The 13,455-nt window shown below is 32.7% G+C and overlaps 1 protein-coding gene across 22 annotated transcripts in view; it reads left to right on the top strand.

Annotated features, from left to right (window-relative positions):
- Cdc42bpa (CDC42 binding protein kinase alpha) overlaps nucleotides 1-13,455 on the top strand; it is a 311,232-nt gene that overhangs the window by 87,583 nt on the left and 210,194 nt on the right. For all 22 annotated transcript variants that reach the window (XM_040277554.2, XM_040277548.2, XM_040277549.2 and 19 more), the window contains one exon: nucleotides 2,004-2,099. In XM_040277554.2, coding sequence (XP_040133488.1) covers nucleotides 2,004-2,099 — 96 coding nt within the window. The remainder of the gene's footprint in view (nucleotides 1-2,003; nucleotides 2,100-13,455) is intronic.

Below are 13,455 nucleotides of genomic sequence, written 5' to 3'. Positions count from 1 at the left end.
TGTCTGTCATTGTGAGTTCATACCAGGAGAAGTCTTTCTCTTAGGCCCTAACAACTTTCAAAACCTTTCTACCATGCCAGTAGTAAGCCATAACTTCAGATCAGTTCAGTTATAAAATAGGACTTACTGGTAAATAGGTCATGCAATTCTGTTTTCTTCCTAACGTGAATTAATACATACTGTTATAGATTTTAATAACATAATTAACAGGTTAAATTGCCCATTTCAGTTGGTTTAAACTTTATTTGTTTGGGTGTTCTCTGTTGTTGCCATTTAATGCCTGGCTTTGGAAATGCTATTTGTCCAAATAAAATTTATGGGTATACATTGGCAATATTTGGGCTAATTGGATCACAGTGTTATAGATTGTTTTCTGTGTCATGACTATTTATCTTGTGAGAAATAATAACTTGGCACCTACTACAAGTAGACATGCTCTGTGATGATATTTGCAGTGTGTATGCAATATGGTACAGCCATTCAGAAAACTTAGGCTGGGTTATATGTACTAAGATCAAAAGATGTTCAAATATATTATTATTTAGGAAAAATAAGCAACTTAGAGAGCAATGTGATTTCATTTCTATAAAGAAAAATAAGATGGGAGAGGTGGGATACTACATGAATATAAAATGTGTCTGTATGCATGTGTGCATGCATGTGCACGTGTGTAGGCTTCTGTATATGCAAGAATTTTCTGAGTATGCTTAATGGTAGTGACTTGTGAACACAATTGGAAATTAAAATTGTGGGGGCATTACTTAGGAGACTTTTACTTTCTATTTTACCTCTCATTTCTTTTTTAAGTTTCTGTTATAGTATTTTTTGTTTTCTTTTTAATTAAAAAATTAAAGATTTTGTATAATAGAATTATAATGTATTACATAAATTGTTTTTTATTTTTAATCATATATTTCTCAGATTCTCTAGGATATATTTTGATAGTAGTGGAAATTTATTCTCAGAATAAATTAAAACTTCAACAAATAAATATGAAAAAACCCAATTCATTAGAGAAAATGTGCAAAAAGGACATTCAAAGTAAACATTCAAAGAGAAAGTTAAGGTAGCAAGTAAGTGTGTGTATATGTGTATATGTATATATATAAAGTTATTCATCAGCACCTATAATTAGGAATATGTTAGTTAAAAGAACAATGAGACATAATTTGACAGCCATCATAGGCAACCACTTAATTTTAATAATGGCAAGTACATTTGAGGATGTGAGGAAAAGGGACTTTTGTATGCTGGGGTACAGTGGTAATTAATATAGAAAATTGCTATTTTTGGCAAAGTTGAAATTTGCTTTATCTAATGTTTTTACTTCTGAGTGTATACTGTAGAGAAACTTATACAAATATACTCATTACAGCCTTGTTATAATGCAAATTTGGAAATGATATATATTTCCATAATTGGGGGTTGCCTAAATAAATTTCATAGCAGATAAAAAGGGAAACAGTAATTCTGGAGAAAGAAGTAATCAACTTGCAAAAGGATAGATAAAATTATAACATAATTTTTAAAAATAATCCAGTTTTGTTGTTTATGGACATATATATATATGTGTGGTCAAAACATGATTGGTAGTCTGTACATTGTCTTCATTTTATTGCTTAAGTGAGGGAAGAAAGGAGAGGAATGGGAAGAAGTAGGAAGACTATAACTTTGTCTTATTTCTTTGAAAAGACCAGAAGTAAATGTGGCAAAATAAATGCATTTATATTATCTAAATAGTATTGTGACCTGTGGTTCTTAATTATTCCGTTCATTTTATGATTGTTTTAAACTATGACAATATTTTTGATATAAAATATTTTCTTAAGTATTCTAGTAGCTCAGTTGCTGTTTTGAAATAGTGATTTGTTGAAAGCCATATATTGAAAATATTCCTTTCCAGAATAGAAATAGTATAATAAGCATATTAAGCTGTTGTTTGCATAATTTGTATCCTAGTTTTACCTAAAGTGTTGTCTAAAATTTTTTTCTTTCCTTTCCAGACAGCATGTTTTCGTGAAGAACGGGATGTGTTAGTGAATGGAGACAATAAATGGATTACAACTTTGCACTATGCTTTCCAGGATGACAATAACTTAGTAAGAATTTTTTGCGTGTTTTTGATCCTTATTAATTTTTTGTTGACAGAATTTACATTAATTTCTGTTAAGTATTATTTAAATGTAGATTTTTAAATAGAAAAATTACTGCATTTCAGGTATAAGTTGAACACTTGGAATGAAAATTTTTTCTATCAGTGATATGATACCTGTCTATTGAAATTATTTATACTTTTAAGTAAGGAAGTAAAAACTTTATACAAATTTTTAAAATTTCTGTCAGTTAAATTCTATAAAAGTGTTCAGGATTTTTCTTTCATGATTTTCCCACTATTTTATTTATAGTGTTCTGTTGCTTTTTAAATTCTACATATTTTTCTTATTTCTTTTTTTTTTAAATTTTTTTAGTTGCCAGTGGATTTTTCACTGTACACTGTATTTGTTTATTGATATGTGGTGCTGAGGATCAAACCCAGGCCTCATACATGCTAGGCAAGTGCTCTATTCCTGAGCCACAACCCTGGTCCTTAAAATTTTACATATTTTTCAAGTGGCCATGTGCTCCACTAAGTAGAGGTACATTTTTATTGACTTGAAGTGCTTTACAAAAGTTGGGAATTTGGAGGACAATCAAACTATTAGAGGCTTTACAATTGAGAATAAATAAAAAGAAGAGAGAAACAATAAGATTAAATCTACTACAATTAAGTATTTAACTTCTTGGCTTGCTATTCAGAGCTTTTCATTTCTGACCTCAGTTTTTATTTCCAGGTTTATTTTTTAGCATGCATGTGTTGAGATCCTGTTATGTTCCAATCAGTGAAACTGGGATATAAAAATTAAAAGGATATTTTTTTACTCATTTGATGAATATTTATTGTATGTATGCTATATATTGGGCACTATTCCCTAGATTCTGGAGATGTGTTAGTGAGTAAGACAGAGGATCTTTTTTCTTACTGTTCTTATATACACATTAGGAGAACCACATGATAAATCTAAAATCAAGTAATAATATTTTCAGATTACTTCAATTGATGAAAATATTGCATTTATTCAAAGGTATGATGAGTCTGTGAAGATTATTCTCAGACACATATGAATTAGTTAAACCAAGAAGAAGTAAAAGAGGTAGAGAGGCTTGGTGAACAAAAGCCCTCTCTGAGATTGGGAAGTAGCTTATCACATCTGAATTGATGGAAAGATGGAATTAGAGGTGGGAGGATGAGGAAGTTACAACATGTAGGTACCTGATACGTTTTGCTAAGCAAATTAGACTTTTTTTGGGATAGGGCATACTGTGGATTGAACTCAGGGGCACTCACCCACTGAGCCACATCCCCAACCCTATTTTGTATTTTATTTAGAGACAGAGTCTCACTGAGTTGCTTATTAGCACCTTACTGTTGCTGAGGCTGGCTTTGAACTCACGATCTTCCTTCCTCAGCCTCCCAAGCTGCTGGGATTGCAAGCATGTGCCACTGCACCCAGCCAAATTAGACTATTGCTACCATGTTTTTCAGTATGTGTGTGTGCATACACATGCTTGTATTTTGTCATGGAACTCTAGTGTGTGTGGTTTTTTTTTAAAAAAAATGACATTATACCTGAAAGCTAAGACAGTAAAGCCTATAGTAGTGGAACTGCCCTTACTGATCTCCTGCCTTCCTCCTTCATTTATTGTTATTTAGAGAACACTCATAGCAAAGTTTGAAAACTGCTGTTTTATTACTGTAGAAAGGTTTATGGCAGAAAAGGACAAGGATTGTCTGAGGCATGAGAGGAAGGCTAGTGTGATTAGAATAGAGTAGCTAGGGGTGAGAGAGGAATATATTCCTGGGGAAAGGTGTACAGCTAGAGGGGAGAGGCTTCCAATGTATAGGTCATGCCTGAGGATAGATTTTATTCTAATTTCAAGGAGAGTAGGATAATCAGTTTTACATTTTACATGGAACATTCTGGCAACTTATGAATTTCAGGGGCAAAACTAGAGACAAGGAGATTAGGAGAGTTTTATAATATTCATATGAGAGATAATGAGAGCTTGAATACAGGTGATAATTGATCTATATATTGTCTACAGATTTCAGTGACACAGGTAAAGTAATATTTGATAACATTTTGAGTGCTATACATATGCTGTATCATATTTTATTATTTACTAATAGTGCACACCTGTCATGTCAAGATAAGGAAAGAAGAGTGGTCTCCATGTATTCCTTTGAGGCACAGGGAGCGTGAATTAATATTTTAATGAATTAAATGGCAAAGCATTATATTAATTATGCAACCATGCAATGCTATGACTATACTAATAGAATTTAATAAATATCTTCATTGTTGGAGTAAACACTCATCACCACCTTCCCAATTCATAGGAAAGTAGTCATCAGAAAATGTACAAAATTTAAGACAGAATATCTACCATAGCATAATTTCTTCACAAAAATAAAAAACGAAAATGAATCTATAACCATAGTAAGTTTCTGAGTAGTTCTTTTGTTAGCCAAGTAAAGAAAGCCATTTTTATCAGTGTTGAATTATCTAATTCCTGGTTGATTGCAACAGCCAAAGAAATGTGTTCAGGGAAAATAAACTCAAGACCCTGAGCCACTTGTCGAGAATAATCTCTTGAAGAATTGAGCATATTGTGAGCAAGTCAGTGGTTGAATTTAAAACAAGGGAAATTTTGTTTTCTCCCTTATTGTATAAAGTGCCTACATAATATACTTGATTTTTGCCTCTTAGCTTGCCAAACCAGTAGTATTTTACTGTCTGGCCTTTTATAAAAATGTTGGCCAACTCTTGCTTTTTATAACATTAAATACAAGGCTCAAACAAGAGTATTAACTCTAGTTGTATATAACATTAAATACAAGGATCAAACTGAGTATTGCTTACAAAACATAAAAACAAATGTGCTTACAAGACAGAGATGGGGAATCCAAGAAGAAAACTAATGGAAATGGTCAGAGTAAGAAAGAAGATCAAGATACTGTGCCATGGAAACTGAAGACAGGACAGTAGGGTTGGGGGTGTAATTCCTTGGTAGAGCACATACCTAGTATGTGTGAGGCGTAGAGTTCCATCCCCAGTACCACAAAGTTTTAAAAAAAAGTGGAGGAAATGGTTAATAGCGTTTTAAATACAGCATTTGGCAAAATAAATAAATAAATAATGACAGGGCTGGAAATATTGTACTCTTCCACAGATACTGCATTTCAGCCCCAATGGAATATCCTCTATTCTTGAGCAGTCTCTATACTTGTCTACATTTTGCCTTTAATACTGGTCCCTTTTCTCTTCCTCTGCTCCTGTTGAATCCCAAATAATGCTTCAAAATTATGTTCAAATTCTATGTCTTAAAATAGCCAATTCCAGAATTTTCAGTGGGAATCCACCTTTTTATCTTATTTTAGCTTTGTATTTTAAGTATTGCTTTTTCATGACTAATACAGTATCTCTGATTTTTTGGTAGAACTTTAGAAGAAATTAAGTGGCATGAGTTCTACTATCTTTATAGCTAAAATAAAATTGAAGGCTTATGTAACTCTGTAATGATTGTAGGGTTTATCTGATTTCAGACCAGATCCAGGTGTTCAAACTTTATTATTGCCACCCTTCCTTTTTATATCCTTACATGCTTATAGAGTGTAATTATGTGTTTGAAATAGTAGGTTGTGACCCATTAGTGGCTCATAAAATCAACTCAGTGGGTTATAAACAGTGTTTAAAAATTAAATAAAAAAGAAAATGACAGAGTTCATGGCAATTAGTAAGAATAAATATTGTTTTGTGACACATATTTCTTTTATAATGTATTGAATCATCATATAAACCATCTAAATTATTGTGGGTTATAGTTGAAATTGTTTAAAAGTGGTAGGATAGAGCTTAACAGTGTGTCAGTTGCTCACTTGTTGAATGATGTTTGAATTGGAACTAAATTCGTTATACTAAAATAATTATGTAAAATTTCAGGGATGAATGTGTTATGCAGATAAAGTCTGCATAGATTTGTCAGCAGAATTCATAAGAGTAAATTAAACACTTCCAATAATTTTGCTTTGCAAAATCATAGCGTTTAGTATGAGAATATTAAAAAATTTTCAGATAATGCAGACTGAAGTCTCCTGTAACTGTTTTTTGGTTGTAGACAGATGTAATACTATAGATTTATGCATTGCTGAAAAATTTGCACTTTGTTATAAATATGGAAATAAGTATAAAAGTTTATGGAGAAATCAAGTGCTCATGTACTAGTTTTTTTTTTTACAGCCAAATTTGTAAAATATTGATGAGAAAAAAATCATAAACTATCTTTTTATCTTTTTGTATCCTGAGTTAGTGGATTTGAAGACTCTTTGCATTTGACATTAGGATTAACAATTTTTTCCAGAGGCATTTATCCAAGAGAAATAGTTTATTATGTCATTAGTTACATTAAAATAATATTAATTATATTAAAATAAGTTATGTAATATTTGGAAGAGTACTGAAACACTCTAATAATCAAATATTGTGTAATTTGTCCATTTTTCTTTTGGGGAAGCTTTGCCTTATATTAATCTTAAAAGTCAGAAGTCTTTGTCATCACATTCTGAACATTTTATAAAACATTAGAAGATAAAAATCAATTAAAAAGATGCATACATATAGTTTCAGGTACCAAAAAGGAAATTTTATTAAACACAGTTATTTTCCATAGTAACTTTTAATCCTGGTAGCTGATAAGTAGCCAAATAAATAACATGATTTATAGTGCTGTTGTGGTAGATAACTTTTTTGACTTTCATTTTCTACCTGCTTAGTTATCACTGTAACCAGCTTAGGAAGAAATATTTGCACCTAATAAATGTGCCTTTTATGTGCTTCAGAAAAAGATACATTAGTTAATGAATAATTTTTAGATATGATTAGAACATTTTTCCTTAAGAAAAACTCATTATGTAAAAATGCTAAGTTGTATAAACATTGGCACATAAAATTCTTTTTTTTTTAATTTTTTATTTTTTTTATTGGTTGTTCACAACATTACAAAGCTCTTGACATATCATATTTCATACATTAGATTGAAGTGGGTTATGAACTCCCAATTTTACCCCAAATGCAGATTGCAGAATCACATCGGTTACACATCCACAATTTTACATAATGCCCAATTAGTAATTGTTGTATTCTGCTACCTTTCCTATCCCCTACTATCCCCCCTCCCCTCCCCTCTCCTCTTCTCTCTCTACCCCATCTACTGTAATTCATTACTCTCCTGGTTTATTTTTCCATTCCCCTCACAACCTCTTATATGTAATTTTGTATAGCAATGAGGGTCTCCCTTCATTTCCATGCAATTTCCCTTTACTCTTCCTTTCCCTCCCATCTCATGACTCTGTTTAATGTTAGTCTTTTCTTCCTGCTCTTCCTCCTTGCTCTGTTCATAGTTGCTCTCATTATATCAAAGAAGACATTTGGTATTTGTTTTTTAGGGATTGACTAGCTTCACTAAGCATAATCTGCTTTAGTGCCATCCATTTCCCTGCAAATTCTATGATTTTGTCATTTTTTATTGCTGCATAGTACTCCATTGTGTATAGATGCCACATTTTTTTTATCCATTCATCTATTGAAGGGCATCTGGGTTGGTTCCACAGTCTAGCTATTGTGAATTGTGCTGCTATGAATATCGATATGGCAGCATCCCTGTAGCATGCTCTTTTAAGGTCTTCAGGGAATAGTCCGAGAAGGGCAATAGCAGGGTCAAATGGTGGTTCCATTCCCAGCTTTCCCAGGAATCTCCAAACTGCTTTCCAAATTGGCCGCAGCAATTTGCAGTCCCACCAGCAGTGTCAAGAGTACCCTTTTCTCCACATCCTCGCCAGCACTTGTTGTTGTTTGACTTCATAGTGGCTGCCAATCTTACTGGAGTGAGATGGTATCTTAGGGTGGTTTTGATTTGCATTTCTCTGACTGCTAGAGATGGTGAGCATTTTTTCATGTACTTGTTGATTGATTGTATGTCCTTTAGAATATTATGAGTCAATGAAATTTTTTTCTTTTCTTTCTTTCTTTCTTTTTTTTTTTTTTGTGGTACTGGGGATTGAACCCCAGGGGTACTTAATCACTGAGGCTGGCTTTGAATTTGAGATCTTCTTGCCTCTGCCTCCTGAGCCAATGGGTTTACAGGCATGTGCCACCGTGCCTGGCTTCCCCATATTTTCTTTTATTTGTTTAAATTAGTTATATATGACAGTAGAATGCATTTATGCACTTTGATATATCATACATAGATGGGGATATATTTCTCATTTTTCTTAATGTACATGTTACAGAATCATATTGGTCATGTAGTCACATACATACATACATACAGTAATAATGTCCGTTTCATTCTACTATCTTTCTTATCCCCACATCCCCTTCCCTCCCCTCCCATCACTTCCCTCTATCTAATCTGAGGTAACACTATTCTTTCCTAGTGCCTCCCCCCTTATTGTGAATTAGCATCCGCATATTAGAGAAAACATTCAGCCTTTGGTTTTGTGAGATTGGCTTATTTTGCTTAGCATGATATTCTCCAACTCCAACCATTTACTGGCAAATGCCGTAATTTTACTCTTCTTTAAAGCTGAGTAATATTCCAATGAGTATATGTACCACATTTTCTTTATCCATTCATCTATTGAGGGACACCTAGGTTGATTCCATAGTTTAGCTATTGTGAATTGAGCTGTTAAAAACATTGATGTATCTGCATCACTATAGTATGCTGATTTTAAGTCCTTTGGGTGTAAACCAAGGAATGGGAAAGCTGGTGGTTCCATTCCCAATTTTCTGAGAAATCTCCATATTGCTTTTCATAGTGGTTGCACCAATATGCAGTCCCACCACCAATGTATGAGTGTACTTTCTTCTTATCTATAGTATCTTGTTTAGTTATCTTATGTTTGAGGACAAAAAAATTGGAAAATAGTTTAAGTAAACATTTAATTTTTGAGTTAGCAATTAAAATTTGTTCAAAAAAAGATGAATATTAATATTTGAGTATTAAATTATAGTAACTCATGAATTCTAAGTTCTTTACAGGAATCCAATGTGTGAAGATAGAAATTATTAAAGCAGTTTTATAATAGTAAAACAAAGCAAGGAGGAATAAATATAAGGTGAGGCTGTAAAGATTGTTAATCTCCTTGTTTGACAGCAAGATGACTAAAAGAGGTTTTTTATTATCCCTAAGATGACTTCTAAAAATATATCTGTCCTATGAAATGTTCTTTTCTTGTACAAAATTTATTTATTGTGTGTTTTCAGATGTTTTAGCATTGTTTCCTTAGAACGTAGCTCTTTAAAAAGCATAAGCTTTAAAATAGACTTTTCTTTAGAAATTCAGAGTTGAAAATCTTGTGGTGTGTATATATTTATACCTAGAAATCTGTTTCTTTATTTTGAATGAATAAAAGATTGCCAAAGATACAGTATAAATCCTCATTTTCCTTTTTTATTATTCTGGTGCCTGGTACATACTCAAATTAAGTTTGTGGACATGATTAGTTTCATTCATTGACTATTGATTCCCTCTTGAGTATAAAAGGTACTAGTCTTAAAAATTAATAACCCTCAATCTTGGTTCAACTGTCTAATTTATGTTTGGGCAAATCATTTGGTTTCTTTGCCCCTGGTTTTATAGCCACAAAGTGGGAATAAAAGTTATGTTTCCTACCATCAACCTATGGAGGGACATTAGATAAGCATCCCTATACCTGCATTCCATGGTTCCTACTTCATGGAAAAAATGAAAACTGTTATTTACTCAAGGGTGAACTTTTTTCAGAGTTCTACTCTTTTCTCTCCTGGATGCAAGTTCATCCATATTTGTACCTGTTCTTATCCCATGTGGATGAGATGTATCTATTTAAGGTTACTCCTTTCTTTCTTTCTTTCTTTCTTTCTTTCTTTCTTTCTTTCTTTCTTTCTTTCTTTCTTTCTTTCTTTCTTTCTTTCTTTCTTTCGAAAGAAAATTTTAATATATTTTTTTTTTTTTTAGTTTTTGGCAGATACATTTTTGTTTGTATGTGGTGCTGATGATCAAACCCAGGCCACATGCATGCCAGGTGAACGCGCTACCGCTTGAGCCACATCCCCAGCCCTTAAGGTTATTCCTTTCAACACTTTCCTTTGACTTTATCACATTAGCTCCACCCTTTTGCAGAACATTACTGCATTTGTCACTTTTGATTTAGTTAGATTTTTCCCTCTTTACAATGTAGGGTTATACATAAAACATCAATAATTCTTAACTTCATCTTTCCATATTATCCTTCTGAAGTAACTAATGTTGGTTGTGTCTGTTCATTTTTAAACACTGTATACATTTTCTGTCTATAAATGTATTTTCCCCTTTTTTAATAAAAAATTAAATTATAAAATATGTATTACTGTACAATTTACTTTCTGCAGCTTGCTTTTGTTCCCTAAATATCTCACGGGCATATATTTAATTATTATTTTTGGCAACTGTATGATATTTCATAGAATGTATATGTAAATATTTAACTTTTTACTTTTTGATTGCTATTCACATTCTTTCTGATTTGCTGAAGTTAATAAAGTTTTGTGCTTGCTCATATTTCTGATGTATTTGAGCTTTTGTTTTAATTGATAGATTTTTAAGAGAGATAGTGCTATATCAAGGGGCATTCATATTTAAAATTTTGATACTATGAAATTACTTTTCAAAAAGATTGTAATATATTATCCTGCAAAAGCAGTGTTTTGTCTTACCATTCTCCCCAAAGTTCTGATGGTCTCTTTGCTGCATTAATTTTCATTTCCCTCAGTATTATCGAAGTTAAATATGTATTGCTAATTGTTTCCTGTTATATAAATTATCTATTAATATCCCTAAGCCTAGTTTTGTTGGCTTATTCTTTTCTTAAATGGTAGGAACTCTTTGTTGTAGGATCATTATCTCCTTGACCCATGTTAGGAATATCATTAGTATACATACATTTAAAAAAATTTTAAAAGACACCTTAGCCATATTGAGTTAATTATGTTTTGGGTAGGGGATTGAACCCAGGGACACTTTATCATTGAACTACATTCCCAGCTCTTTTTTTAAATTTTATTTTGAGACCAGTCACACCAAGTAGGGGAGGCAGGCCTCCAACTTGAGATCCTTCTGCCTTAGGCTTTGAGTATCTGGGATCATAGGCATTTGCCATTGTGGTTGGCCATATTGGGTTATTTTGAAGCAACTTTTTAAGTAGGAACCTTTCCTACTATTAACAGTCATCATGGAGTTCTTTTGCTTAACTTGGGACAGGAATCAGGAAATGACAAAGTACAGCTAAGTTTGGGCTTATTGGCTGTTCGTGTTAACAGACTACTTTGCTCAATTCGAGAAAAAAATCATAAAGATGGGGCTGGGATTGTGGCTCAGCGGTAGAGTGCTCGCCTAGCACATGCAAGGTCCTGGGTTCAATCTTCAGCACCACATAAAAATAAAATAAAGATATTGTGTCCAACTACAACTAAAAAATAAATATTAAAAAAAAGAAATCATAAAGGTAAGCAATAACACCCAAACAAGGCTTTATTCCTGTGCAAAAGGAAGACAGTGCACAAGATAGGACCCTGAACTGCTATTTGAGGAGGTAAGAAGCAAAGCTTATATAGACAAAGATTGTGGGCTGGCACAGACACACAGTCTGCCCTTGCACACAATCTCAGAAGTTCTGTACATTTTTGGTCAGTTCCTTGCCGTCAGCACCAGGGTTGCACTTGACATGGTGTTTTGCATGTGTTCATTGGGTTTCTCTGTGCTCAGCTCATGAAAGATATCCTTATTCACTTCCACCATCCAGGAAAATCATGTATAGGTCAAGTTCAGGCCTATTAAACATGTATAGGGTTGTTGAAAAGCTTAAGGGAGGAGTCAGCAGCTCCAGAACCTGGAACCTAATGATTAATGGAAACAATATTTTAAAAGCAACTCGCTTTCAGTTCGTAACCATGAAGGGGCAATTAGGGACCTGCTCAGTCCTGCTCAGTCTTACTATCAGACACTCAGTTTTACTCTGAAATTAATCAGGACAATGTGATATTGATATAGGCAACCCCAGCAAAATAGAGTGCTCAGGAACAAATGAGTGTGTTTGGAATCTTGAAGTATGAGGAGAGGACATCTTAATTGAATTGAGGGAAGAATGAACTAATTATTTTAGATAATACACTCTTTATTTATAAGAAAATAGTCTTTACAATTTTACCAAAACATTAAGTCAGTCAAATAAATGATCCTGGTTGACAGATGAGGCTCTTTCTTTTAAGAGCCAATAGCAGCCTCTCTGCTTATTCCTGTTAAAATATTTATAGTACACTGAAATTGCCCATTATTTGTGTTTTCTTTTCTATAACATTGTAAATTCCTGGAAGGCGGGGAATTTTGTTGTATACCCATTGAATAAATGAGATGTAGGTACTCTTATAAATATCTGTGGAATTAGATGTGCTTATTTATTTATTTCTCCATTTTTCTATAGTCTAATTTCTATTGTCAAGAAAAATTGTTTATATGATAAATTGTTTTTATGTTAATAAAAATTTGTTAGCTTGTTCTAAAGGAAAGGGTGGAGTTTTTTTAAACACTAGACCTAGTAAATAAGTAAGCCATAAGATAGTTTTTAAAATAGAGTTTTCTTAATTTTCAAGACTTTAAATATAGGAAATTTGCTTCTTTGGTTTAACATACATTTTTTTGGGAGGGTGCTGGGGATTGAACCCAGAGCCTTGTGCATGAGAGGCAGGCACTCTACCAACTGAACTATATCCCCACCCCTAACATATCTTTTTTTATGCTTATAATTTTTGTGTATAGTAGTAAAAAGGATTTAATTTTCTCAAGTTTCTTTAAATTGAATTGTCAATTCAGTGATAACCATGTAATAAAATTAGTTTTTCATCAAGTCATTATAATTGGTTAAATAACTTCTATTTACTAGCCTTCATGCTATGTAATACATATTTAAAAGGGAGTCTAGAAGATAGCATAAAGCTATGACATCATCTGAAGTCTAACAACCTATCGAAACCAGTAAACATGTTGGTGTATATTCTTTGTTTGTTTTTTGTCGAGGATACTTCCCCCCTCTTGCCCCCAATTAAGGTTCATATCTAAAATTAATTGGCTGCCATTTACATACACCTGAGAAAAGTGCATTCTGATATTTGTACTCCATCAGAAATGGGAAGTGAAATACATGATGGAAATTGTATTCCATATCATAGTGGTTTTCAATCCATAGACTGGTACTGGCTATATAGTAAAGTTCTTACTGATCCAAGGTCAAATAAGGAAATTGTAGTGATGATGAATAGTAATATGATTTTTTTTCAACAC

Source organism: Ictidomys tridecemlineatus, chromosome 10, assembly GCF_052094955.1.
Source record: "Ictidomys tridecemlineatus isolate mIctTri1 chromosome 10, mIctTri1.hap1, whole genome shotgun sequence".
NCBI classification, from domain to species: domain Eukaryota; kingdom Metazoa; phylum Chordata; class Mammalia; order Rodentia; family Sciuridae; genus Ictidomys; species Ictidomys tridecemlineatus.
The sequence above is the reverse complement of the archived record's forward strand: the minus strand, read 5'-3'. Positions and strand labels throughout refer to the sequence as shown.